Source organism: Sesamum indicum, linkage group LG6 (assembly GCF_000512975.1).
Source record: "Sesamum indicum cultivar Zhongzhi No. 13 linkage group LG6, S_indicum_v1.0, whole genome shotgun sequence".
NCBI lineage: Eukaryota > Viridiplantae > Streptophyta > Magnoliopsida > Lamiales > Pedaliaceae > Sesamum > Sesamum indicum.
In genome coordinates, this window is record NC_026150.1 from 21,708,598 (window position 1) to 21,735,011 (window position 26,414).

General features: G+C 37.7%; 6 protein-coding genes across 8 annotated transcripts; 4 read left to right on the forward strand and 2 right to left on the reverse strand.

Moving 5' to 3' along the window:
• Window positions 5-3,514, forward strand: LOC105165818 (uncharacterized exonuclease domain-containing protein At3g15140; the record flags this gene model as incomplete). The annotated part of the gene is made up of 5 exons (XM_011084981.2): window positions 5-174; window positions 883-963; window positions 2,396-2,536; window positions 2,707-2,830; window positions 2,930-3,514. Coding segments are annotated over 5 exons (717 nt in total), but the record flags the coding sequence as incomplete, so codon positions are not given.
• LOC105165411 (anthocyanidin 3-O-glucoside 2'''-O-xylosyltransferase-like) lies at window positions 3,733-5,529 on the forward strand. 3 transcript variants are annotated; one of them, XM_011084410.2, is made up of 2 exons: window positions 3,733-4,760; window positions 4,920-5,529. In XM_011084410.2, exons 1-2 carry the CDS (start codon window positions 3,897-3,899, stop codon window positions 5,427-5,429), a joined length of 1,374 nt encoding a protein of 457 aa, XP_011082712.1. In that variant the 5' UTR covers window positions 3,733-3,896; the 3' UTR covers window positions 5,430-5,529. The 3 variants fall into 3 exon arrangements, with proteins under 3 accessions (XP_011082712.1, XP_020550275.1, XP_011082711.1); XM_020694616.1 differs by having other exon boundaries at window positions 3,734-4,812; window positions 4,972-5,529; XM_011084409.2 differs by having other exon boundaries at window positions 3,735-4,883; window positions 5,043-5,529.
• Window positions 11,005-12,582, forward strand: LOC105165412. The gene is made up of 2 exons (XM_011084412.2): window positions 11,005-11,730; window positions 11,837-12,582. The coding sequence occupies exons 1-2, from the start codon at window positions 11,200-11,202 to the stop codon at window positions 12,251-12,253; spliced, it is 948 nt and encodes a 315-aa protein (XP_011082714.1). The 5' UTR covers window positions 11,005-11,199; the 3' UTR covers window positions 12,254-12,582.
• On the forward strand, window positions 15,715-17,512 carry LOC105165413. The gene is made up of 4 exons (XM_011084413.2): window positions 15,715-16,247; window positions 16,533-16,751; window positions 16,990-17,015; window positions 17,093-17,512. The coding sequence occupies exons 1-4, from the start codon at window positions 15,867-15,869 to the stop codon at window positions 17,310-17,312; spliced, it is 846 nt and encodes a 281-aa protein (XP_011082715.1). The 5' UTR covers window positions 15,715-15,866; the 3' UTR covers window positions 17,313-17,512.
• Window positions 17,949-19,087, reverse strand: LOC105165414. Its single transcript, XM_011084414.2, has 2 exons — window positions 18,834-19,087; window positions 17,949-18,765 (listed from the first exon to the last, which is right to left on the reverse strand). Exons 1-2 carry the CDS (start codon window positions 19,020-19,022, stop codon window positions 18,169-18,171), a joined length of 786 nt encoding a protein of 261 aa, XP_011082716.1. The 5' UTR covers window positions 19,023-19,087; the 3' UTR covers window positions 17,949-18,168.
• Window positions 23,058-25,812, reverse strand: LOC110012128 (protein Ycf2-like). Its single transcript, XM_020694555.1, is given in 2 exon segments — window positions 23,058-23,376; window positions 23,379-25,812. Coding segments are annotated over 2 exon segments (2,253 nt in total). The 5' UTR covers window positions 25,476-25,812; the 3' UTR covers window positions 23,058-23,220.

The following is a 26,414-nucleotide window of genomic DNA, read 5'->3' on the forward strand; positions in this document are numbered from 1 at the left end:
CTGTCATAGTTGCTCGGTGGAGCTTGGGGAGAGTGTTTCGGGGTTAAAGAATCTCCGTGAGCAGGAGTTTGATTATTTTCTTGTGCTGGATTTAGAGGGCAAGGTTGAGATTTTGGAGTTTCCAGTGCTGTTGTTTGATGTGAAAACTATGGACGTAGTGGATACGTTTCACAGGTAAGGAATGAATAGAAGATAATCTATGCCTTTATGCGGTTGTGTTTGTTGTATGCTTGTTCCTGAGATATGCTTAAGCTCGTTAATTTTATTTGAAGGACTTATTATAACATACTAGTTTTCTTTTTTGGGTGTCTCTTTCTATCTAGTATAGTTCGAGTGATTTCACATAGCTTTTGTTTGGACTTTCTTTTACTTATGTATTAACATTAAGTTAATGGCACCATTTGTTGTACTTAATCTTTTGCATTGTACAATGCAGTGAATATTCCTTGTAATTATTTGGAAACATGTTGTATTATGAGTATACTCTGAAAACTTTCAGTTTCTCACTGGAATGTTTTTGGGACATTTTCATTACAAGTGCCACAGAAGAACATGTGATGTGTTATGAGAATTCCCACCTACTGATAGTAAGTCCTCATAATCTTGTACTACTAGAAAGCTTCCAGGTACCGTAGCTTTAGTTGAGTTTCCATGATATAAATTTTATGACATGAAAATTTAAAAATGAAATTGCCTGAAATCATTACAGTTGATGTTCATGAACAGCTGGGGTTCCGTATTCTTCTGTTTGTTCTGCTGCCAAATTTTATGTTGCCAAATATGCTGAGTTATCTGCTACATAAGATGGTTTTCAATGGGCATGACTGTTTTGCTGTAATATTTCTCTGTTCTCTTCTTATATTATTATTTGTCTTTGTGCAGGTTTGTAAGGCCTACAAAGATGAGTGAGAAAAGAATAAATGAGTACATTGAGGGGAAGTATGGAAGTTTTGGTGTTGACCGGTATGCTACTGGATTTATTTAAACACTTGATAATCAATCTGCTGACACTTTTACTCATTCTGTAATCCATGTCTAAGTTATTCCCACATGACATGAAAATGCTTTGACTCTTTTGAGAGAAATATATTGACAAGTTTTTGGGCTCACACTTACAATTTCTTGGGTGGAAGCAACTTATTGCTCGATATCTGACCTGTTTTAGTGAGTGTTACATAGCATTGCCTATAATCAAGAAGAAATGCCCCAGCAAGACCTGCTTACCACAGATAGAAAGACTTCCAAAAAGAACAATCTTCAAGTATGTAAAGATGGGGAAGTTGAGTTCTAGTCTCTAGTCAAGTCAACCACAAGTTTGTTTCTGTTTTGTGAACTTAGAGGAGGAAATAAACTTATTTTTGACAATTTGAGGAGATACAGCGTGTGTATTCAGATCCTGTTCATCTACCTATGCTCTTCTGCCAAATACATAAGCAGCAGCAGCAACAAACACAATCACGATGAATGATATTTAAAATTCCTTTCCAAAGTCTAAATCCATGCAGATTTTTTACTATTTATAAATCTGAATATCCTTCAACATTTCTTGATAACCATTGCTTTTTTTTTTTTCCTCATTGCATCATTTGTCTTTCTTAGTTCAATTTATTTCATTTTCTCTGTGGTGGTGGTGATCTTGAAGGGGATGGTGTCTTTATAAAGCTGTCTTTGTTTTCTTTAATGCCCACAATAAGAAAGAAGACTGAAAAGTAGTTGTTTCTCCAATCGTGTTAATTTTTCCTTGTGAATAGATGCCAATGGTGTAAAATATCCTCTCGTGGCTGTTATTGGACATTTTCTTCAGATGTGAGATGGAAAGTTAAATGGTTTCCTTCATATGGGACCACTTCGTCCTTTTAGCCAGAGAATACATAAAATAGCTCCCTTAAACCTTAGCAGTAAGAATTCTGATAATTTTACTCTTCTGAAAGTTGAAAACATTCCAAGCTATCTGATAGTTATTTGCCCTGTGACAATCTTTCTGTTCATTTAGCGGAAAAAGGAGATTCAGTTTCAGTGGTTTGGGTAGACTTCATTCATATCTCCTCTCCTTTCAGCTTCTTGATAACAGTTAAAATCGTTAGACTATGTAGGATGAATTTATTGCTAAAGAAATGGTGTTTGACCAGAGCTTCTTTTCACTGATTTCATATGGTGTTTTGCTCAGTAGTTTACACTGGAATTTCATTGTCGACATAGAATTGTAAGTCCTTAAAATTCATGGGTGATCTAGAATTTCTACACTACTCTGACTTGATCATAACACTGTTGCTTGCAAAAGCTCGGTACATCATTTCTCAAAGAAGGCTGTGCGCGCTTGTTAGCTAGGAATATAATGTAGAATTTACTCATTCTTTTATACTGTGAAAACTAATTCAGCTTTGTTTGTATTCAGTGTTTGGCACGACACGGCTATAAAGTTTGAGGAGGTTATTGAACAATTCGAAATTTGGCTGAGAAAAGAGCGAGATGGACATATTAAGTTATGGAGAGAAGAGGGAGATGGACTTCTAAACGGAGCTGCATTCGTGACTTGGTACGCTGCTTTCTCAAGAACTTCAATTCTTGGTTGCTTAAAAAAGATTGTAGTACAAGAATATGTCATACTTCCAGGGATACACATGAGGTTTTATTTCCTGTAGATAAGGTTAATCCCTTCTGATTATTTTTATTCTGACTGTTATGCAATTGCTCTGTATCCACTAGCGGCAATTGGGATTTGAAAACCAAAGTTCCCCAGCAATGTGAAGTGTCGGGGATCAAACTTCCACCATATTTTATGGAATGGATCAATCTGAAGGACATCTACCTAAACTTCTACAACAGAAGGGTCAGTGCGCAAACACTCCAACTTTAATCTCTGTTAGGCAGATCTGCACTGATCCTACTTTCTACATGATGTATCTGCCCGTTTCTTGTTTGGATGCAGGCACCAGGAATGCTTTCAATGATGAGGGAGCTCCGCATCCCACCATTAGGAAGTCACCATCTTGGCATCGACGACTCAAAAAACATTGCAAGAGTGCTGCGGCATCTGCTAACTGATGGTGCTCTTTTGCAGATTACGGCAAGAAGAACCCCCCATTCTACTGATCGCGTTAGATTCCTCTTTCAGAATCGTATTAAATAGCTTCTTTTAATGTTTAAATTATGATCTTGCTTAATATTTGCCCAAGCTTCCGAAATTCTTCTAAATATGGACATATATTTTGTATTATTCTTTCAATTGATCCACACCAACTTCAAATTTGGCAACTAATTGATTGAAGACATCTTAACAGGTTGACTCAAACATTAATACTACTAATAAGGAGCCACGAACTCATTTCTCTCTTTTTCCTTTTCGTGGGGGCGGGGAGGGGTAGGTGGTGGTAGTCCATTACAAGGGGAAACACATTATGCCATGGCCAAATATGTGGATATAAAATTCAGTTTTGATTTTAAGTGGGTTTGAGCTAATTATGTAGTAAACATAATATAATTATTATGTAATTAATATATAATTTAAAAAAACAATCAATCATATCATACTTATTTCGTATTTAATTTGGTTAATAAATATATCACATTTATTCATTAATTGAATTTTGACAGACATAAAGAAAAAACGTGTGGGAACATGATCTTCAACTCCACCAAACAAATGGATGGAATATAAAGAAATGGTATTAGCAGCCCGAACGAAACCCCATTAACCCACCTAACCCGCCTCACCAACCAGACCACCCAAACCTGCCTCATATCTACTCCCCTCCTCTCCAGTCTCCATACTTTCTGCAATTCCAGACACACTCACACTCACACACACACACATATATATATATATGGATCTGTAAATCTCCACACGTATTCTCACACAACGCACAGTGCTTCAAGAATTGCAGCAGGAAGAAAGGATGCCTGAGTTTGAGAAGTCAAAGCTTCACATAGCCATGTTTCCATGGGTGGCCATTGGCCACATCACTCCCTTCATCCATCTCGCCAACGAGCTCGCCAAAAGGGGCCACTCTATCTCCATTTTGATTCCCAATAAACCTCTTCTTCAGCTCGGCCACCACAGTCTCTACCCAGATCTCATCAAATTTCATGTTGTTACTATTCCTCAAGTAGAGGGCCTGCCGCCCGGCGCTGAGACTGCTTCCGATATCGACATCACAGCCAAGAATCCACTAGCCATAGCCTTCGATGCTACGGCCGAACAAGTCGAGACCATTTTATCCGGGCTGAAACCTGATATCGTGTTTTACGATTTCGCCGACTGGATCCCCAAGATGGCAGCCCGGGTTGGCTTTAAAACTGTTTGTTATAATGTCATCTGCGCTTCTTGTATGGCGATTGGTATTGTTCCCGCCAGGCATATTCCTAAAGACAGGCGGCTGACGGAGGAGGAACTCGGGCAGCCCCCCAAAGGGTACCCTTCTTCCACGGTGGTGCTTCGCGGCCAAGAGGCACTGACTCTATCTTTCATCGCCATGGATTACGGCGCCACCAAGTTTGACGTGCGTATTACCGCCGCGATGCAGGGCTGCGACGCTATTGGCATCCGAACTTGCCGCGAGCTGGAGGGCCCTATGTGCGATTACTTGTCGGAACAGTACAATAAACCCGTCTTCCTAAGCGGGCCGGTTTTGCCGGAGAATCCAAAAGGGGCGCTGGAGGAGAAGTGGGACAAGTGGCTGAGCAAATTCAAGCCCAAATCCGTTGTCTACTGCGCGTTCGGGAGCCAACTGATGCTGCAAAAGAAGCAGTTTCAAGAAATGGTGTTGGGTTTCGAGATGACGGGGCTGCCGTTCTTCGTAGCCGTGTCGAAACCCCATGGAGCGGACTCCATAGAAGAAGCTCTGCCGGAGGGATTCTTGGAGAGGGTGGGAGATAGAGGAGTGGTTCATGGCGGGGGGGGGGACCCCAAACAAGAAATGGTGTTGGGTTTCGAGATGACGGGGCTGCCGTTCTTCGTAGCCGTGTCGAAACCCCATGGAGCGGACTCCATAGAAGAAGCTCTGCCGGAGGGATTCTTGGAGAGGGTGGGAGATAGAGGAGTGGTTCATGGCGGGTGGGTCCAGCAGACCCAGGGCCTGAACCACCCGTCAGTGGGTTGCTTCGTGAGCCACTGCGGGTTCGGATCCATGTGGGAGTCTCTGCTGAGCGAGAGCCAGATAGTGCTGGTGCCGCGGTTGGCGGATCAAATACTGAACACACGGCTGCTGGCGGAGGAGCTGAAGGTGGCGGTGGAGGTAGAAAGAGGGGAGATGGGGTGGTTTTCCAAGGAGGATCTAAGCAAGGCGATCAAGAGTGTGATGGATGAGGAGAGTGAGGTGGGGAAATTGGTGAAGGAGAATCATGGCAAGTGGAGGGAGACTCTGATGAGCCCTGAATTTATGGATAATTACGTTGATAACTTCATCCGACAATTGTATCAACTGTTATAGGTTTAAATTTGGACTTTGTCTGTTTTTAATGAGAATACTTGCAAGAATTTGGTGTTGTAACTCTGGAGGTTTGTTATGGAAAAGGAATTCTTCTTCTTTTTTTTTTTCTTTTTTAATTTTTAGTGTGTGATTCGTATTAATATTGCATTGAATATCAGGCACAGAGATAAAGGAAGTCATACTCAAATTGTCATCAAACTCACTTGGTCACCACCATCTCTAAATTGGAATGTTCAACACATTCTGATAAAGGTTTCTAGGAATTAAGCAATTTATGTGTCCATAATTTGGCAATATTGCAAAACTAATCTCATAATTTAGGTTCATTTAAAACTTGACATCACATGTTACAAAATTTTAAATTTAATTTTATATTCCCTTAAAAATTATAAAAAAAAAAAAGGCCAAAACATTGCAAAAATGGTCGTCTTCTACTAATTGAAGTTAAAACCAATAATAGAGAATTCATGTCCACGTGGGTAAAAGAAATGATCAGTGTCGTCTATAATTTCTTTACAGCAGTTTGACCTTGCACGGAGCCAAATACGAATTCTTTTTCCCCAATGAATGAGTCGAAGTCTATACCAAACTCGATGTCTAAAAACATACAGATTTAATTAAAAGAAAAAACACAGAAAATTCTCAGACATGAAAGGCTTGTGCCCAATTTCTCCTCGTGGTTTGTCCCGTTTTAGTTCCTCACTTCAAACCCCAACTGCCTCTCTGAACTCTGTACTGGACTGTTGGCTGGTGAATAGGCCTAATGGGATATCGGACTTATCCATCTCAATGGCCCAACATTCTCTTTCCAAGCTGGCTCTATTTTGGGCTTTCTTTGGGTTTTTCTGTTAGAAAATCTCTAGTCCAAGTCCTATCTATTTGACCCAGACACCACGTCTAAGAGAGATTCATACAAAATCCAGATTTTTTTTTTTTAACATTATGTCACAGCTTTCATTATACTCCAATGGTATGAAATATATAATACATCTATCACGCAATATAATTTTGAATTTAACATAACTCACGCAATTGATTGATCAAAGTTTCGGTTCCAAAGAGCTGTGAGGGGTGTTTGCAGTAGTTTTTATTTTTGTGGTGCAAATAAGTTATAAGTTAAGCAATAGTAAAATTAAAAGTGCTTAAAAATAAAAGTTAATAATGAAAAAAACTGAAGTTGGAGAATTTGAAAAAATAACTTAATATTTATAATTATACCAATAAGTTGCAAAAATTTGTTGGAAGCTCTTATAATTTTTGTTTAAATCAACTCTGATGCGTGCAAACAACGCACGGGTCTAATGAATTTGTCAACTGTTTAAAACTCGGCCAAAGCGAATACAAATTCTAAAGAAGGGACCTGCAAAAAAGGTGTTAGCACTCCGACGCTGAAATTAGTATTGTATTCGAGACAAAATAAATTGAAAAAGTAAGTAAATATGAATGAAAATCAAGATATGATGAATAAAGTTAGTAAGAAATGCAAGAATTCGTGATAGAGTGCTTAAAGAGAGCTCAAGGGATAGTTTGGAGAATAAGAGAGGTGTTCCCCATCTGGAGGGACCAAACCTATTATAGGGGAGTGCTCCTTCTGTTGGGGGTGTATCCACCTCCCGAGACTTGCGGAAGTTGATCGGGATAAAGGATAAATTATTTTTATCCGTATCTAGAATTATTTTACTAGAAGTCCTTTTTGTCTTAGGAGATCCTTTGCCTGCGAGGAGCCCCTTCCTTGCTCACGTGGGACTCCTTGAGCTGACGTGGTCTGAGGTGGCTGATGGCACCTGGCCAACTGGATGCTACAGTGGAGTATGGGCTGCCACGTGTGTGGGCTTTTGAACGGAATGTTCTGTCGGGCTTTAGCAATGATTTGAGTCGGAATGTCCTGGGTGTCCTCTCTTCTTCTTGGGCTGTCTAGACCTGCATAGTTAGATTGTGGGTTGATATATTTTTGGCATCTTGGAAGTATTATGGGTGTGGTATGTCCTGGGCCTCTAGGAGGGCAACATGAGCTTCCATTTTCTTCTTCTTTTTGCGCTAATTTAACTTTATTCACATTAAATTTAATTTAAACAGTTAACAAAAATCATATCTTTTAATTTATTTTTCAATAATAAACTGCTAAATATTTATTTTAAACTTTTGCAAACATGCCACATTCGTAAATCCACCGGTGACCGTAGATTCACATCACTTAATTCCATTTAAACAAGTACAAATAATTGTTTCAAGTTTATCAGTAGGCACATGAATTATGACAACAAAACCCTGACTCCAGAAAACATCAAAACCGATATTGTAATTATACTTATCTTGCAAACGACAATTCCTTTTAGAATTTCAACTCTTTTTGCAGGAATGAGTTCATTTCGCCCATCCCAAGCTATAATAACATACATGTGGGTTGGTACTTTGAATCTGCAGGCCCCGAATTCAGACAAATAAGGCATGATTGGAGAGTTGAATGTCTGAATTGGTTCTTCAGAGTTCAGAGTATCTCCTCACTCCCATTTTCTGTCTCTTCTCAATTCTACTTGCCGCGTTGAATAGAATGCTTTAGACCTACAGATTTTAAATTCGAGATGACAAATTCTTTGATCTTGCTTGGCTAATGTAGCATAAAAAAATTTAGGTACATGATCGAAATTGTTAAAAGATATTTCCGTGTGATATGATGTATAATGGCGTATATTTTATTTAGTAGGAATAATTACACTATCTTTCATTAATGTTTGATTTGGTTTAGTTATACGTAAATCTCTAGTATTGATTTAAAAAATTATATTTAGTTCCATGACGTTTGTTTTCATCTATCAAATAAATATCTCCATTGATCAAATTTGAATATTAGCAAAAAAGTTGACTGAAAAATTTATTTCTACTCTCGATTGACTATTACTGATTTAATTGAAGCAGTTTGGTTAGAAAAAAAATATTTAAGTGAGTAACAAGTTAATCAGAGATAAATATGAATTTTCATTCAATTTTTTTTTACTAATATCAACAACTTCGGTGAGCTTTGACTAATAGAGAGATCTATTTGTTAGATAGAAACAAACGTCACGGATACTAAACATAATTTTTCAAACTATAAAAAGAATTTCCATATAAGTACATCAAAATTCAGAAAATGACGGTATAGTTACCCTATTTAGTATGTATCATGGTGTACATTTATGTATACGGCTTATATATTTTTTATTATAAATTATAAATACAACGTTAATTTGTAATAAAATATTTGGACAACACTTGAAACTTATAATTACTACAATAATGCAGTGAGATATTAAAAAATATTTAAATCCTCTATACTAGTTTGATGTTTCATCTCACATGGTGTACAGTTTTCTTATATAAATCATTGGTATTTAATCACGTACATGCACCAAATAAGTGTGAAGAATTAAAAATTACAAGATATCACATAAAATTGAAAATCCGAGATAATAAAAGAAATGTGATTATATAGAACCCAAGAATTAACTCTTCTTTATCCTAATTATATTTTTTCTGTATTTTATATATACACGTCACCTCATAACCACTTATATATTTTTTTAAAAAAAATCATATAAATAAAACATAAAATATGATATCAATAACTGAAAAAATATGTGAAATGTATAAAAAATTGTACTTAATCTTATTAAAAAAAAGGGAAAGAATATGGAAAATAAGGGATTTGATTTTCTATTATTAAGTCTATTTTATTTTCTACTCTATTTAACATACACAGAATGGAAGAAATATAGTGATGGGGTGTAGTAATTAATCTTTCTTGTGAAACTGGAAATAGGAAGCATGTGAGGCCGATAACAACAAGACGAAGGGTAGGAGTAGTAGGGAATAGGGAATAGGGAATAGGGAATAGGGATGTATGTGCCTTCCCTTCCCCCAAATATCACTCACCAGTACTCACATGAAACACTCACACACACGCACAGCCACTCAATTTCAGATAAGCTCATTCAGCTTCTTGCACTTTGCCTATGTAACAAAAATCTCCCTCCTCTTATCCTAACTTAAATATTTATAACATCCCTTTTACTGTCAACTACGTACTCAATTACACATGTTTAAGGTTATAAAATAAAAAACAAACATCCTTCAAATGCATTCTCCTTTCTTTTCTTGTAGTATGCTGCATTTCTGATGTTGTTTTGAGAATTTGTGACGCTGGATTTCTTCTTCACCTTTCTTCCATCCTAAAAAAATGTTGGATGAAAATGAAATTAAAAAACAAAAAGAAAGAAAAATGAGTAGTTTGTTGGTTAAGTAAGCCAAAAACTAAGGACAAAAGCACATGGGGTCGTGTGGTGGTGTGAAAGCCCACCTTCTAAAAAATTTTGGTAATTAGCTGTTCCAATCATATGCACACACCTCCACCTCCTTCCCCTCCCTTGTTACCTATTTCAATTTTCAACACAGTCATTAATTTGGTAAACAAACACTTATGATTTATTGCCACTTGTACAAATGTATGTGGCACTAATTGTAATATTTATTATGGTTATGTCCTAAATTTATTTGGTTATGAATCTTTTCCCACATCATCTTACATATATACATTTCTCACCTTTTGTTTGTTTGTTTGTGTTCTTGCACCTTTCACTCCATATTTTCTTATTTAAATTGTTGTTTAGTTTGCATCTCACATTTATAAATACTCGTTTACATATGCAAGAAAGGATAAAACGCTTTTTTGTCCTCTAATTTAATTGTTTTGAGTTTTTATTATTTAATATTTTAGAGTACTATTTTGATTATGTTTTTTTTTTATTTTTATTATTTCAATCATTTTTCGCTCAATTCATCTTCACTGGCTAGGAGAGCGAACTTTGCTGAAAAAAAAGGTTGGAATCTCTAGAATTAAAAAAATATTGGACGAAAGTAGTATTTTGAAAGTAAAAGGACCGAAATACTAGCAAAAATGAGGTAATAGAAACAGTAAACCCAATTTTAAAAGTTTACGTGCAATACACATGCATTTTTCCGATGAGAAATGTGAACTACAGGGAAAGAATGATTGAAATCTCAAAAATTAAAAAGATACAATATCAAAATACTAACCTAAAAAGTTAAAGAATGAAAATGTCAAATAACTTAAATTACGAGATAAAAAATACATTTAATCATTGCAAGAAATATGAATAGTGATTAGCTACAATTTCGCAAAGATTATTGGTGGTTGTTTTCGGTAGGTGGACAGCTTAAACATTAGTTATAATGAAAAATAATAAATATTTTTTTACCATAATTAAGAATCATAGTTAAGATTATGATAAATATTAATTAATTATACCCAACAATTTAAATTTTTACTTAACCACAGGTTTTAAACCATTGTATGAAGGAATAATTTTTTTTTTCTAGCGATATAAAATTCATTGTGATTTATATACTTATGAGAATATTTTTATATATAAAAATAAAGATTTATATCTCAGATCTGATATACAAGTTACATGCAAAAAAGATAAAATAAAATAGAGGTTCATAGTAATATTTTTGAAATAATTAAAAGACCTCGTATGGAGTCTTATATATGTCCACCAAGTAATGAAGATGTAGCAATCAGAGCACATGACATCCCAATCCCACATGGCTCCCAATCACCCAACTTGACAGCTTTTCAGGATAACCATAACTTTCTTTTGTCACTTCATATCAACACCACAACCAGTCCATATAAATTTACCGAAACCTCAGAAAATTCAAGAACCCTACACAGTGTTTTCTTGTGAACTAAAGTTACAGTAATCAGGCTATGGATCACACTCTTCATGAGTCTTCAGAACCCTTTCCCCGAAAAGATGGCGATGGTAATGAGAAGAAAGTAGAGCCTGGAGAGCTCCTGGAGAAGTGCTGGTTTTTCGGCAACTTGCTCGACAGAAAGCCCAGGATGTTGAGAAGTCTTTCTGATCCTTGTGCCTCGTCAAACCCCAAACACGAGATTTTGCCTGGAAAATCATATGAAGAAACCTATAAATCAATTAAGAAGCTGACGGGGCCTGATGGGTCCAGGAAGTCGAATTTGATCAGGGCGCCCTCGCTGCCGCCCTGCCTGGAAAGAAAAGATCAGAATCCAGCGACGAGAGGGAGTACTGGTCCCGGAAGGAGACAATCAAACAGGAAAGTTATGTTGTCGGACAATCTACTACGTGCGCCGTCTCTGCCAACTGCCCTGGGAGCTGAAGATTTTCATGATGAAGAGACTGAGTTTTCTATGGGGAAATTGATCAGGCAGGCTTCTCTGAGCAGTTCAAAGGCTATTCCTCCTAGAACAAATCCTGCTAAGGTACTCATCAAAACTACTGCTAAACTTGTTAGAAATTCGCGTTTTATTTCAAGAATTGTCGAGTACTGAAGCCATTTATTACTACATTAATTGGATTGTCTGACAGGGCGTGGCACCACGTTCCAGCTTATCAAGGCATTTATCGATAACGAAACAGGATGCGGACATGGTTAAGGTGGAGGTGGGCCTCGAGAAGGTAAGACCTCAGCGTCAAATGAGTCGACTTAAGCCACAAAAGAGCTTAAGTTACCTGGAGAGCAAAGAATTGCAAGGTTTCAGGGACTTGGGATTTGATTTCGACAAAAAAGACTTGAACCCGAACGTAGTCAGCATAATTCCAGGCCTGCAAGAAAAGAAGAGAATAGAAGACGATGAAGAGAAAAACAGAACGAGGCCGTATCTCTCTGAGGCATGGAATTCTGCTCCCATGGCTCCCAAGTGGGGGGGAAAACGATCAAAGGAAGACAATATCAAGGCACAGATCAAGTTCTGGGCCAGGGCTGTGGCATCAAACGTGCGCTAGGAATGCTGATTCTGTCTACTGTAGTAGTACTACGTTTCTATGTTAACAAAATAAGTGATTTGATTCTCATACTTAGGTAACTGCCTGTCTGATCCCCATTGATTTGGAGTAGTTTGTAGAGTACTTAGATTCTGTATTGCTCGAAAATGATGATTATTGTTAAAAGAAGCAGTGTAGCTTTCTGGGCAAGACAGACATTCTTTGGGAGATTTTGTACTATGTTTCCCTGTAACTAACTATGAATAAATGGCTGAACTTGCGGTCCCTGCTTGATTGTATGTATGGCTTTCTCATAGTGATTGTTCAATGAAGACAACTCGTACTTTGTCTCTCTTTTCTTGAAACAGATTGAGGTCTTAGTTGCTGTCTAAAGAGACACAAAGGGCAAACTGGGAAAGGTAAACTCTTTAGGGACTTCAAATGAATCAAAAAGAGTTTTATTGCTATTGTTTGTCCATTAGCTTTTGGGATCAGTGAGGAAATTTAGATCTTTGGAACCAATAATTCAAGAGATGATGACAAAGTGCGATTTTGGTTCTTTTAGTTGAATTCCTCTGACTATAATCCCATTAAATCGCAATTTGAAAAGAAGAATCAGGAGATAACCTTCATTCTTACATTTTGCAACACTCACTTTGAATTTATAAATTTCATTTGTTCATACTTTTTTCATAACAATTTTTGAATTTGCGTATATTTAAAATAATAAATTCGCAATAAGCCTATATCATATTTGTCTCTTATATATCTTGATTAGTCGATCCAAGATATATACATTTTTTTCCTTTATTTTAAATTAACTAAATTTAATCAAAACATATTTAAATACGACCTATTAAAAAATTTAATCTTCAAAATTGATAGTGTTCAAATTCAATAATAATAACAAGTCCAAATTATATAAACCCTACTTATATCAACAAAAAAGGATCTCCCCCACATATAACATATATAGCACAGACAACATAGGCCTCAAATATTGCAACTTGTTATTTGGTAATGAAGCCAAGTATGTCTGTACTTGCAAGTTTTGACGTGAGCAAAACCCTACCTTTCCCACTTATTGCAGCAAACAATTGGATACACCTGAGACAATCCACATGCAATGTTTTGATATCAACTTAACTATATGTGAGGTTTCTGGCTGCACTAATAAATAATTACCCAAAGCAATTATAAATAAATAGGTAGTCTACCTCAATACTAATCCATCCATAAGCCCCACCACAGGAATGGTGGTTAAATTTAGACCAAAATTTATGGTAGCAGAAACGTAATTTTTGGTAATAAAATGTTAAATCACTGAGCTTCTACATATATATAGGATTAAATATTATTGATAAGAATAGGGCACGTCTCAATTGTTCAACCAATAGAAGTTTAATTAAAGCGTAGACGACACAAGCTTTGAATTAATTGTCACTCTGACTCTTACACATTAAGCAAACTTGTTGAGATCGTAATCAGCCGAATTGTTTGATAAAACATTTAATTATACTATACGGTCAGTTCGTAGACAAATTAGTGATGTAATTACTATATCTCTTATTTCAAATGTATTTGATATTAAATTCAGAAAGAAATGGGGCATAGTTACGTTATTTCAGCAAGTGATGTCACTACTTTTTTTTCAGAGTTACGTTACTTTTAATATATTTATCGTTTTTAAAAAGATATTTTCTCTTGTGTTATGCTATATGGATCTTATATAGGATTAAATTTTTTATTTCAAATCGACAAATTTTATTTTATTTTTACCACATCAAATATATATATATATCTTTATTATTTATTTAATTTAATTTTTTATATATAATATGTATATATTAAATAAAATAGAATACATGACTTTATTTGAAATAAAAGATTCAATCCAAATTGAATTGACTCAGTAGTGAACTGACAAGGCAAATTTTAGCCGAATTTTTTATTTAAACATTTTACTGATGTCGGTAGTGCTACTAACCACACCAAGTCGTTAGTAGCCCAATTTTTTTTTAAAAATATTTTGCTGATGTCGTTAACTTGGGCTATTTTTTATTTCTGTTAATTAATTAATTAATACTTGTTATTTTCAGTTTAATCATATTTCAATTTTTAATAATAAAAGTATATTAATATTAAATTTAATTTTTAATAATTAATAAAATTAAAAATTACATACATACAAAAAAGTAAGAATTAAAATAATATAAAATTAGAATTTAGTTACATATTTTAATAATATGTGCCGGTCCCGCAAGTGTGATGTTGCCATTGTCGTCGAGGTCTTCTTCTTTCTTGAACCACTTGTTCTGTTGGTTCGTTTTGCTCTCGATCATCATAACCGGCTGGAATGTGCAAACAACTTGAAGATGTTGTAGAGCTTGACTGTGTTGGATCACGATATGCACTAAATGATAAATTAGCCAAAAGAAATTTAGTTGACCCAAATCCAAGAAGGCCTTAAAGGTCCATAAGGAAGCTTACAAAGCTGGAATTTGCATCCACGTATGACCTGTATGGCCAACCCCGCAAAATCACATAAGGACCAACCGCCTCCTCTTCGGGGACACGTTACTCACCCAACTGAAAGTAACCTTTAATTCCAAAAAATTTGGACTCTGGCTCGGAGAAAGCGTCTCTTAACCACCTCACCGAAAATTCGAGAAGACATCGTTATTCCCAGAAGATACTTTCATCTTAATAGACTCCAACCACCGTGAGAATTGCGGGTCTCCACTGGCAAAAGATAACCCTCCATTAAATCCAATTGGAATCTTCTAATCAGTGGGGACCTCCACTAAATTCGTAGGGATTAGACGGTATCCAACAATTTTGAGATTATACTCCACAAAATCCATTAGGATCCTTCACCAAATTTATGGGGGATTCGGTCTTCTTCAAGCTACCGATGGTTGCCTATAAATCAATAGTTATCCTAGCGGAGAAGACATATTTAACCTTGTACCTTGGTACTACAATTTCACGTTCATGCTATAATATTAGTTGAAAGTGAACACTTTAATTTCGTATCTAAAATTTTACTTCAATATCATTCTTTTCCTTATACACGAAAAACAAGAACTCATACTCTCCTTTCTTTTATTTACACTCTTTTAATTCTAGCATTTTATTTCACTGCTTTCAACTCCATGTGGACCCAAGTACTATTTTTTTTTTTGCCCACATAAATTACTATTTTTATAACCCAACGTAAACCCAATGTATATTATCGAGTGTATTTTGATTGCTAATTTATATTTATCCGACGGACTCTGAGACCAAACCTGTGGGCCTATTTATTCGGCCCAATGGAATTTTTTCAGAATAAAATGCTACGGGCGGGCTCAACCGCAATTAATAATCCACAAGGCAGACGGCCCAATAAACTGCCCAAACTGTCCGAGATTTCAGCCACACGGTGCCACGAAGAAAGAATACTTTTATTTACACTTGTACCCTATGTATGAAAGTTTGTACCATTTGTTGATATTGTTTTCTCCCGAGTTTCGACAGTCGTAGTGTGCCACTGCCACTACCATAATTACCGGTGAAGAACTCAATCATATCTTAATAATTGATCAGTCGTCATAGCCCATAAACCCCTATCGCCTCTGCTAAAACCCGCCAAATGTTGCTATCTCAATGGCAGCTCCGCCCCTTCTCCGCCGTCAACTGCCTCTTCCCCTCATTCTCTCCGTTCCCGTTGTCCAATTCTATCAATTTTACGTCCAGACCCACTGATAAGTATTCTTTACGCTCTGCCCACAAAGCGTTGATTGCCCAAATATCGGAAGAACCCACCACAACCGCCAGGACGGCGGCCGCAAGCTCTGCCGAGTCGCCGCAGGAAGAGGGACCTATTGAACTCCCTCCTTCAGTTCCCCCCATTTTCGCTACCTCAGACGAACCAACACCTCTTCAGACTGCCACTAGCGTTCTCCTAACCGGTGCCATCACCGTCTTTCTCTTCCGCTCCCTCCGCCGCCGCGCCAAGCGCGCCAAAGAGACGGTATTTTGTTTTTCTTCATTACGTCTTTGTCTTTCTCCTTGTGTGATATTCAACTCTGTTGCCTTTATTCTGGTGATAATTGAATTGAGCTTAGTTTTAGGCGCTGGGAATGAGTGGTGCCTATGAGTTTGATGAAGTCTAAGCAGAGTTCTTGCTAGAAAACTGTTTCTGTTATTCCATCACTTAAATTTCAGTTGGAGTGTACAGAATTTAGTGAGTGTGTATGTGTGTGTGTGTAGAGTTCTAACGTAGATGTTCTGATCGCTAGCAGTTCTGTTTGATCAGAGATTTAGGTCATCTGGGGAAAAGAAATCTCTGGCGGAAGAGGCTGCGGAGAGCTTGAAAGCAGTGTCTCTATCGCCCGTTACTGCCAAGTCTCCACCTTCACCTGTTCAGGCATTTCTTGGTGCATTAACAGCTGGGGCTATTGCACTAATTCTTTACAAATTCACAACAACTATCGAATCAGCTCTCAATCGCCAAACAATTTCAGATAACTACTCGGTCTGTTCTTCTACTCATTTTTCCTAACTATGATACATGATTTTGCCCTTGTCCCGTGTTCTGCTGACACTATTCATGGAAATCGTGTGTCAAAATTGTCACGGTTTGATTACAGCATTATGGAGTTATTTGTGGTATACATTACCACAGTTACCTCAGACTGAAACTTTTGATCTAACACGTCCCAAGGCTTTTGATATTTTACATTTCTAATGCTACACTTCGTATCATTTTGCAGGTTCGCCAGATAACAATAACAATAAGGTAATTTCGTAACTGCTGGCAAATTCTCTTTCCATGTTGATATCAAACTAATTAGCCTTTTCTTCAACTCCACACAGGACAATCATCAATGGGTTGTGCTACCTTGCTACATTTGTTTTTGGTGCCAACGCTCTAGGTTTGTTTCTTTACTCCACTCAGCTTGCCTTCAACTCCTTTATGGAAGGTTCTGGTAGTGAGAGCGAAGCACCAGTGAGCTCGGCAAAGTCAGAATTGGGTGAGACAGATAGCTCCGAAACCAGGGCAGGTGAGGATCAAAGTGCAGATAATTCACAATAGTGGAGAATTAAAAGCGGACAGCAGTAGCAGGTTTTGTCCGGACCATTTTGTAGAACTTGAAAATTCTTCAGTTTGTGATGTCATAGTAATACTCTGTTAGAAGAACATGGTCTCCTCAACAAGGAATATACATTTTGACATTGTGTAAATTCATATGTTTAGTACTGACATACTAGTTTCTGTTTTCTGCTATTTATCTACGAAGAGTTGTTATTGGGGTTTCATATATAAGAAGAACTAGAACAATTAATGTAAAATAGTTCTTTTTCTATTATCTATTAACCTATGTTTTATCATTTACTTTCGGTCCTGAATGCTGGGCATCTAGCTGGATCATTTGATGTTGACTTTTCTTCCCTCTGAGGTTGAAGAAAAGAGGTAGAGGGTACCAGAATTCTTGATTGGCATCACAGTGCTTTACCTTGAGGTGGACATCTTTGGTTGCAATAGCTTTCCTCCGTTTCCCTGTGTGTCATTTTTTCAGTTTTTCCTACTAGTCAAACAACTTGGTCTAGTGCAGATATATATATATACATGTGTGTGTGTGTGTGTGTGTGTGACAAAAAGAAAAAATTGTGGGTCCATAATGTCTTGCTTTGTTGAATTAACAATTGTTGATAAAACAAACTGTCTGAAACAAGAGTATTTAAAGAAGAAGAAGAGAACCGTGTGGCTTATGGGAATTTCCTCTGCTGGCAATTGAAGGAAAGATTATAATTACAACAGCTGCTGTGGTACTTTATTCCATGGGCTGCATAATTGTATACATTCAGCGATAACTATGCACTCTTACATTACATCTTTAAGGGGCAAAATCTTAGTGTCTTTTCATACACAAAGCAAATGGAACCAGTCATCATGTTCCATCTCGATGGTCCTGTGATTCCTCGTGATGCTCAGTAGTACCAGGGCTTGCCTTCATTTCCCTGTGAATCTTCTTGGAGTCCTCATAACTCAGGGGTGCATTGTACGGAGGCAGAGGTGTTGTATTCTTATCCAGATAGTGTAACAACAGCACGGTTATCACAGAGCAAACAAACATTGGGATTGGACCAAATATCCACAGCAGCAAATTGGTGGCAAAATAGAGTGATCTCAAACCAGCTATCCAGAAATTAGTTCCACTTATGACTGCACTCTCAACATTTCTTACAGGCATTTCGCAGCTTGGAGTGCTTATGAGGAAATTGGCATGAACAAAACACCTTGCTGTCTGAACAAAACAAGCAAAGGCAACTATGAAGCAGGAAAGAAGGGCTATGTATTTGAGGTAAAGAATGGTCGCGCTTGTATTTCCATATATTCTGCTGGTTATATAATTATTGTGGTAGGCACTTCCAATCCATGCTCCGATCAAAGAGCTCAGAGCAAGGGAGATTGAAGCAAGCGAAGTTGCTGCAGATAAGTTGCTGCCAATTACCGTAATTGCTTGGCTCCTCTCCTTTGCTTCAAGCTGCAAATTTTTGTCAGTGAGTTCAGCTACGGAGGTAATAAAACATATCTCATAAAGTAAAAGCAGACCTGCAAAATTCTTGCTACCCAAGCCCTCCTGTTATGATTTTCGTAGCCAATGACTGTGGTTTCGGGAATGTTAATGCATCTGTGTAGATGAAAGAGATGGTATCCAAGCATGATTAGTAGACCACTTGGGACTAAAACAAAATCCAAGTGTTCTTCCTTCCATGTGAGACCCATTCCTTGTGCTCCCATAAGGAGAAAACATTTGTTCCTTTAAACGTGAAGTGGTTATGAATCAGAAACTTAGAAATACTTATGGTGGTGGTCATTGTCTACTTTATAACATTTAATAGGTTGGGTTAGGTTAACTAGAGGCGGCTTGACATTATACATTAGTGCTTTGGTCGTCAGTTAGAAATGGTCCTTCTATTATTATTTTCTTAAGTAGCAGTTAATGCATAGTTTATACTTTATCACTATTTCGGTGTTCATACTAAACCAGAAGGAAGCTGTCCATACAGGAAGCAACTAATCCTTTGATTTTACTCTCTTTTGTTGATTAGTAAGCTTAAATTATTTATTGGATGTCGGATTTGTCCTTTTCCTGAATTGACATTTTTTAATATCTGAATTTGACAAGTGTATATTCTTGCAAAACAATGTAAAAATTGATGTAGATTTAGATTTTCTTTAGAAAAGTTTGCAAAAGCAATTGGATTGTTGTCAAATATCCATGGATGTATGACATTTTACCTGGTCATAGCTGTTTTGAGACGTCGCGTTCTGTATTATTGCCTAGCAACAACTATTAAGTCACGTAAATTTTCTCTTTCTATTAAACGCCTATCCGTCCTCTATCGTCGTCCACTTATAGTTTTGAGCAGGCATTAATAATGCAGTTTCATTCAGACAATCTTCATTTGATGTGCCCATCCTTTTCTTCCGCCTAGCTCTATCTTAGTAACCTGAACAACCCATTACCTTCATTTATGTAATGTTAGAAACTGATTAACCTCGACTATTCTATGTGCAGTCATCACTTGCATTAATGCATCAAGAATGATGGAAGGAATGGCTCAAGAAATATCACATAAAGAAAGAAAAAACCCACTCAATCAATCATCTTACTGGATAGATTGTTTTTGTTCTGCTGATAATCGAAGTGAGATCCTAAGATAAAACATGTAATAATCTGCTTTCAGATGCTGGTCAACTGCCGTAGGCAGCTGCTTCTTTCTGATCAATATTGGACAATTCATTGCTTATACTGATGCAGTGGGGTTGTATTTCTGTCGAGATTCATCAGCACCCCGACTGTGATCACCGAGCAAAGAAACATGGGGATTGGACCAAATATCCATAGCAGGAAATTTGCAGCAAAGAAAAGTGATCTGAGGCCAATCAGCCAGAAATTACTCCCCCTGATCACGTCCTTTACCACACAACTCACTGGGATATCGCTGTTCGGCATGCTGATGAGGAAGTTGGCGTGAACAAAGTACCGCGCGGTCTCAACAAAACTGGCAAAAGCCACCATGAAGCAAGAAAGAGTAGCTATATACTTGATGTAAACCATGGACAGGCTTCTGCTACCATATATATAGCTGCTCGTGAAAACATTCGTTGTCGAGCTTCCAATCCATGCCCCTATTATGGAGGTCAGTGTCAGAGAAATTGCTGACAGGGCTGTGGCTGCAGATATATTGCTGCTGATCACTGATATGGCCGGCCCTCTCTCCTTCACTTCAACCTGGAAATAGAAAAATATTGGGAGGTTTCATATCAAAATATCTAGAGTTCAGTGATGATATTAAATTGATGGAGGGTTCTGATCACCTGAAACATTCTTGTAACCCATGCTCTCTTGTTGTGATTTTCGTACCCAATGATTGTGGTTTCTGGGCATTTCAGGTATCGATGGAGAAGTACAAGGTGATATCCAAACATGAGGAACAAGCCACACGGAACTAAGAAAACATCCAGGTTATCTTTCTTCCATGGCTCCATCATCCTCAGTTCTTTCAGAGTTAATCAGTTTTTCCCATTTGCGGATGACGGAGGATGTTTCATAACGCAGATTAAATAAATATGTCAATTTTCCACCATCATGGAGCGGACATGTACTAACAATTGGATTAGTCCCCTCTTCCCGCCTTATCACCCTCCAATACTTCCGGTCCATGTTTTAAAATGAAGTTTCCACATTCTACACCCTCACTCAACCTTTTTTTTTTTTTTTAATAATTTGAGATTTGCATAATTGAAGAAATTAAACAGATTACAGAGGCTCAATTATTCAAGTTTAAAGCATTCAAAATACAATCAGATTCAAATCGGTTTAATTTGAATGATGCGTCTATTATGCTAGAGCATAAGTCATAGAGTTTGCTTGACTTGCAATAAATTGAATTTTTCATGGAAGCCAATGCCAAAGAGTGGTCTTAATCAGTTCATGCTGTCCAATCTGCACTTTCATAAACCAAATGCAAAATTAACCATTTGAAGTGTAGACAAATTTAGCAAAATGTTCTTTCATCAATCAAATGTAAAACCACATCACATCAATATAAAACAGGTACCATTTCTAACATATCAGCATAATATAAATGACCATATTAACACATCAGCACAAAATAAGTCTATTGCTGACGTGGTATGATCAGGCACAAAATAAGCTTCATCACTGACATATCAAGGAAAAAAAATATCAAATGCGGACGTGGCATAATTCATACTGTATGATGTTTTTACACCTAATTCTTGCCTATGAGACTGTCTCATCCACCATTCTTGGAAACTAAAATGAGTAAGTATTGTACACCTGACAAATAATTCCAAGTTAATGACCTAAAAACAACGATTGTTAAAAAATTTAAACTCATTCACTACTCCTTTCATCCCCACTACAACAATTATGGAAAATGGAATGATGGGCCAAAAGCAAACACACATTTTCACCACACAACCCGCTGCATCATTTTCTTACAACTTGTGCAAGAACAATATGATGGGCATTAACATGCAGAGAGCAGGCAGCCAAGTGCCCATTGATTTTTGGAAATGGCAGCCTTTTTATTACTTCTTCTCCACTCTGCCTCGCTCATTTGACTGCACTATCTTTATTTATTATTTCATTGCTAAACAGGTTTGGTTGCTGTGTTCCAAGGTTGAACTTCTTCACATGCTCACTTTTGCTTCAATGACAAATACATACATACATACAACTCATGCGTACAATACAAACACCCAGCCTGTCTACTGTCTACTGTCTACTGTCTGCACCTATCTACATTTACGTACACACAATTATGATATTATCTTTTGCTAATGTCTGGACTCTGGAGCCTCTTCTTCAGATATTTTAATTTTCATGTGCTGCCAATTCATGTAGCAAAAGAATTGTGATCGTATATATTATTAGGGAGGCACGTGGCTAGATTGCGTATACGGATTTAGGTGACACATTCGTCTGCTTGTCCATTAATACTAACCCGGGTCCGGGATCAAGGTCCGAAAGGTAACATGAATTAAGTGTTCATGAACTTGAGATAGAAATAAATCGGAGGTGTGCTGGATAATCTCTGACAAGAATTTTTTGATGTCTAAATTAGTTCGATAAAATTAAAAAAAGATAATAAATATTGGTGTAGATGATAAACCACGTATTCGTAAATAAGTCAAATATTACGAATAAGTCAAATATTCGTATTTGTACCAATTCATGTACCATGATCTTCAGCCTTCTTGCTTGGAGTGATCTTCGAGCCTGATTTCGGGCCTTTGGATCAGGATGGTTTATTTACGACCCGGCCTAAGTACGAAATATGTGGACACTTGTCTTCTAAGGTATTTTGCCTTTATAATTAATGAAATTGTCACCATTTTTCTTTAAAAAAACAAGTTAAAAATATTAAATAATGTGATCACAAATTATGAAATTAGAAAACCAAAGTAGAATGGATGTTGTATTTCACATTATATTATTCCTTTTAATTTATTTAGTAAATACATGATACGAACATATATTTCTTTTAAATAAAATGAATAGCAAAATTTTTATTCAAATTATCTATATATTAATTAGAATAAAAGTATTATAAAATTTGAAATAGACGTTTAGAGTCAAACTGTTGTGAACTTTCATTTAAATAATTTTCACAATAAATAACCAAAAAAATAAAATAAACAAAAGGAAAGCAGCTGGGTACAAGCAAGTGATGCAGGCTAAGACAGAAATGATACTGAGAGAGAGAGAGTCTAATACTAAAAATCTAAAAGAAAATAAAATAGAAAAAGAGTATTATCGAATCTAAATTTAACCACAAAAAAAGAAAAAGGGATTTACAGACAGGAAACATGCCTTAGAAGCAAAAGTACTGTGCAATACACTTCTCGCTCTAAACCCTAAAGATTCCCCCTTCATCATTATTTTTTGCCAGCTCAGCTCGGCTCAGAATCCCACTCCTGCCGCGCCGACTCCCAGCGTGGCTCTCCTGTGTGGCTCCAGCTTCCTAATGGCGTTCTTCCAGAAACATGACTCTGGCATGAGCTTAGCCGCCGCCGTCCTCATCGGCTCCGACTTGCACCTGGTCAGCACGAACGGCTCGTATGCTCAGCGGGCGGCGGGGGAGCAATGGGCTTAGGCTTGGAGTCGATGCTGAGCCTCCTCTTGACTGGTTCGTGATCGCAGCCGCCTGCTTTGGTGGCTTTGGTTTGCTTGCGGGGCCGTTCCGGCAGCCACCTGATGAAGTCTGTGCTGCAAACCCATGTTTCCTTGGAGACCTCCATGGAAAGCTTGGGCTCGCACATCATTAACAGCAAGCATTCTGGCAATACAGGGCTTTCTTTTTCTTTCTTGGGTTCTTCATTGCTAATCACTAATTCTTGATTTGCTGGGTTTTCCGTTTCCAATTCTGTGGGTGGTATTGCAGTTTGCAGCTCTTCCTCTTCTTCTTCTTCTTCTTCTTCTTCATCGTCCTCTTCTTCTTCTTCTTCTTCTTCTTGATGGGTTGTTTCTGGCTCCGATTGTAGCTGGGCTGTCAACTGATTTACTTCCTCATTATTTACAAAGGTTGTACCTTTATCTGCAGTGTATGATTCTTCTGTTGCTTGTTTTTCTTCATCCGTGGCAACTTCTTCAAGGAGTGGCTGTACTTCGTTGCTTTCAGTATCTTCTTCATCCGATTCTGTTGATGGAGATAAATGACAAACTGAGCTGTCTTCTACTTCTTCCTCATCTTCAATGGGGCAATCTTCATAATGCTCTACATTTTCTTGGTCTAAAAGAGCTTCAAATGAGGACATATTGGACTCAACCTCTTCTTTTTCTTCTTCTTCTTCTTCTTCTTCTTCTTCAGATTCTACAACCGCTTCTTCTTCATTGCCCAGAATTTCTTGCTGTAGCTCCTCTTGTTCTTTTCCTCCAACCATATCATCAGTGCTAATGACTACTACTTCCTCTTCCTGAGTTTCCTCACCATGGCCAAGGTCTCCTACTTCCATTTCCAAGTTGGCTTCTGCTGGTGTCTCTTGTTCTTCATTAGCTTCTACTGAAATATCAACTTCTTGCTCAAAGACTTCATCTTTACTACCTTCACATGGTTGTACTTCGACTTCTTCTTCAGAAACCTCGTTTTCTTCTTCTTCAATATCCTCATTTTCATTTCTAGGGGCAGCATCAGCATCCCAGCTAAACCGATTGGCAAGAGTAGCCATTTTCATCGGATCAGATCTGCACCTCATTAGCAAAAGAGCGTTTTTGGGTGGTATGCAAATGCTCACTCTCGCTGCTTCCTCTTCTCCCCCAACACTCTGCCCCTTCACTTCAATCCTATCATCCTTAACCTCAATATCCTCGAAAACGTGCCTTCTTGAACTCCTCATCGACATTCTCTCCCCCCTCTCCTCCTCATCTCCGCCGCCAACCACCAGCTCAATCTCCCTCCTCTTTCCTCCTTCACCGTCATTCACTGACACCAGCCACCTTGCGAACACGGCCCCGCATCCATTCTCATTTCTCGTCGTTCCATTCTGCTTCTCAGCCTTCTCCCCTTCACCAGTTGAAAAACAAGAACTTTTACACGGGAACAAGCAGCTAAATTCAGCCCCAAATGACCTCAAAGCCTCACAAATTGAGATTGGCAAATGAACCCATCTCTGGTTCCTGTGTGGCAAACATTCTTGCGGCTGTTGCTGCTGCTGATAATGTGCACTGGCGTTCGAATACCTCTGCTGCTGAGGACAAACTTTATCCTCACTCTGGTGCCCTCCATCACCACAAGCTTGCTCTATCTTTCTAAAACTCACCTCCCCGCTCCGCCTTTTGGAAAGACTCCGACTCTGCTTCACTTTTTTCTTGGTCTTAACTCTAACCTGCCCAATGCAAGTAACTTTAGGGGAAGAGGGCTCCGGGTTTTCGAAAGCGCAGCCTCTTTTCTTGCCAGTGGTGGTGAAAAAGGGAGATGCTCCCCCTTTGAGGCTGCCATTGGTGCGGAGGCGGCGGCTGAGGGAGGAAGAGAGAGAGACAGGGCCGGTGTCGCGGGCGGCGCGGCCAGGGCTGAGGATTGATTTAGAGAGTTTCATAGAAGAGGAAGAGGAGAGGCGAGAAGCGAAACAAATGAAAAGCTCACTTGTGGTGGCGGCAGCAGTTGTAGTGCTGCTGCTACCTGTGCTTGTAGTGCGGAAATGGGGTCTATCCAAGTCCATTTCCTTTTCTTGATTTTGTTGAGTGTTTTTTACTGCTCAGGTTTTCTTGCCATGGACGAATGTTAGAAGGATTGATTCGTTGTGCAGTAAAAGTCAAGAATGGTGGGGATGGGGTTGAATATATGTTGATAGAGTGAATGCTATGGTGAATGATAGTAAAAGGTGGGAGGGAGAGATCAGTGTGGGAAATGGGTGATAAAGCTGTGATTTGTATCGTGGGGTTGCAGCAGTAGTACTGATGGAGTGGTTAGCAGTAAGTCAGTGTGTGTTGTGTGTTTTTTTGGAGTGAATGGGAAGATGGCAATATGCTGTCTGTCACCTTTCTCTTTATTTTCAATGCAACCATTATGACTGGACTGCCTGTTTATGTTCTTAACTATTGTATTTTATCACATTAATCTTATTAATAATTATGAATGTGGATGGGGTATCATGGTCGATTTTACAATCCTACCCTTCACTTGTACTAAATTCCAATAAAGTCACTTTTTTTTTGCTTTTGTATGTGTTGGAGTAAATGAATAGGGTTACGAGTAACAAGACCTAATCAATTATATAGATGCAAATAAAACAATTTTGAATAAATTATATTTCATTTACCAAATTGAAATTAAATATTAGGTGAGACTCAAATTCTTACACATCTCACAAGATTCAAATAAATTAAGTGAGATATAATAATCAACGAGTAATCTTTTTTAGATGTCAAGAAATGAGTTTTCGTCATTATTCATTGTCTGAAATTTGAATTTTGACTACTACTTAAAGGATGAGCCTGTTTCATAACGACAATCTCACCAAAATCAGGATAGACGAATACCACTTGTTAAATCAAGTCAAGCCTTCATAAGTAATTTATACTTAAATCTTCATAATCGTAGATATTTACGATCAGATAAAATACATTCTACTTGAACTACAATTTCAAATATGGACATT

What these genes read in the sequence shown, in the direction of transcription:
- LOC105165412 (XM_011084412.2), top strand. Translation starts at nt 11,200, where the DNA reads ATGGATCACACTCTTCATGAGTCTTCAGAACCCTTTCCCCGAAAAGAT. An exon ending in CTAGAACAAATCCTGCTAAG is followed by an intron (nt 11,731 to 11,836) that starts GTACTCATCAAA and finishes ATTGTCTGACAG; the next exon opens with GGCGTGGCACCACGTTCCAG.
- LOC105165411 (XM_011084410.2), top strand. Translation starts at nt 3,897, where the DNA reads ATGCCTGAGTTTGAGAAGTCAAAGCTTCACATAGCCATGTTTCCATGG. An exon ending in AGAAGCAGTTTCAAGAAATG is followed by an intron (nt 4,761 to 4,919) that starts GTGTTGGGTTTC and finishes AAACAAGAAATG; the next exon opens with GTGTTGGGTTTCGAGATGAC.
- LOC105165413 (XM_011084413.2), top strand. Translation starts at nt 15,867, where the DNA reads ATGTTGCTATCTCAATGGCAGCTCCGCCCCTTCTCCGCCGTCAACTGC. An exon ending in CCAAGCGCGCCAAAGAGACG is followed by an intron (nt 16,248 to 16,532) that starts GTATTTTGTTTT and finishes CTGTTTGATCAG; the next exon opens with AGATTTAGGTCATCTGGGGA. An exon ending in CAGATAACAATAACAATAAG is followed by an intron (nt 17,016 to 17,092) that starts GTAATTTCGTAA and finishes AACTCCACACAG; the next exon opens with GACAATCATCAATGGGTTGT.
- LOC105165414 (XM_011084414.2), bottom strand. Translation starts at nt 19,022, where the DNA reads ATGGGAGCACAAGGAATGGGTCTCACATGGAAGGAAGAACACTTGGAT. An exon ending in GGGTAGCAAGAATTTTGCAG is followed by an intron (nt 18,766 to 18,833) that starts GTCTGCTTTTAC and finishes AAAAATTTGCAG; the next exon opens with CTTGAAGCAAAGGAGAGGAG.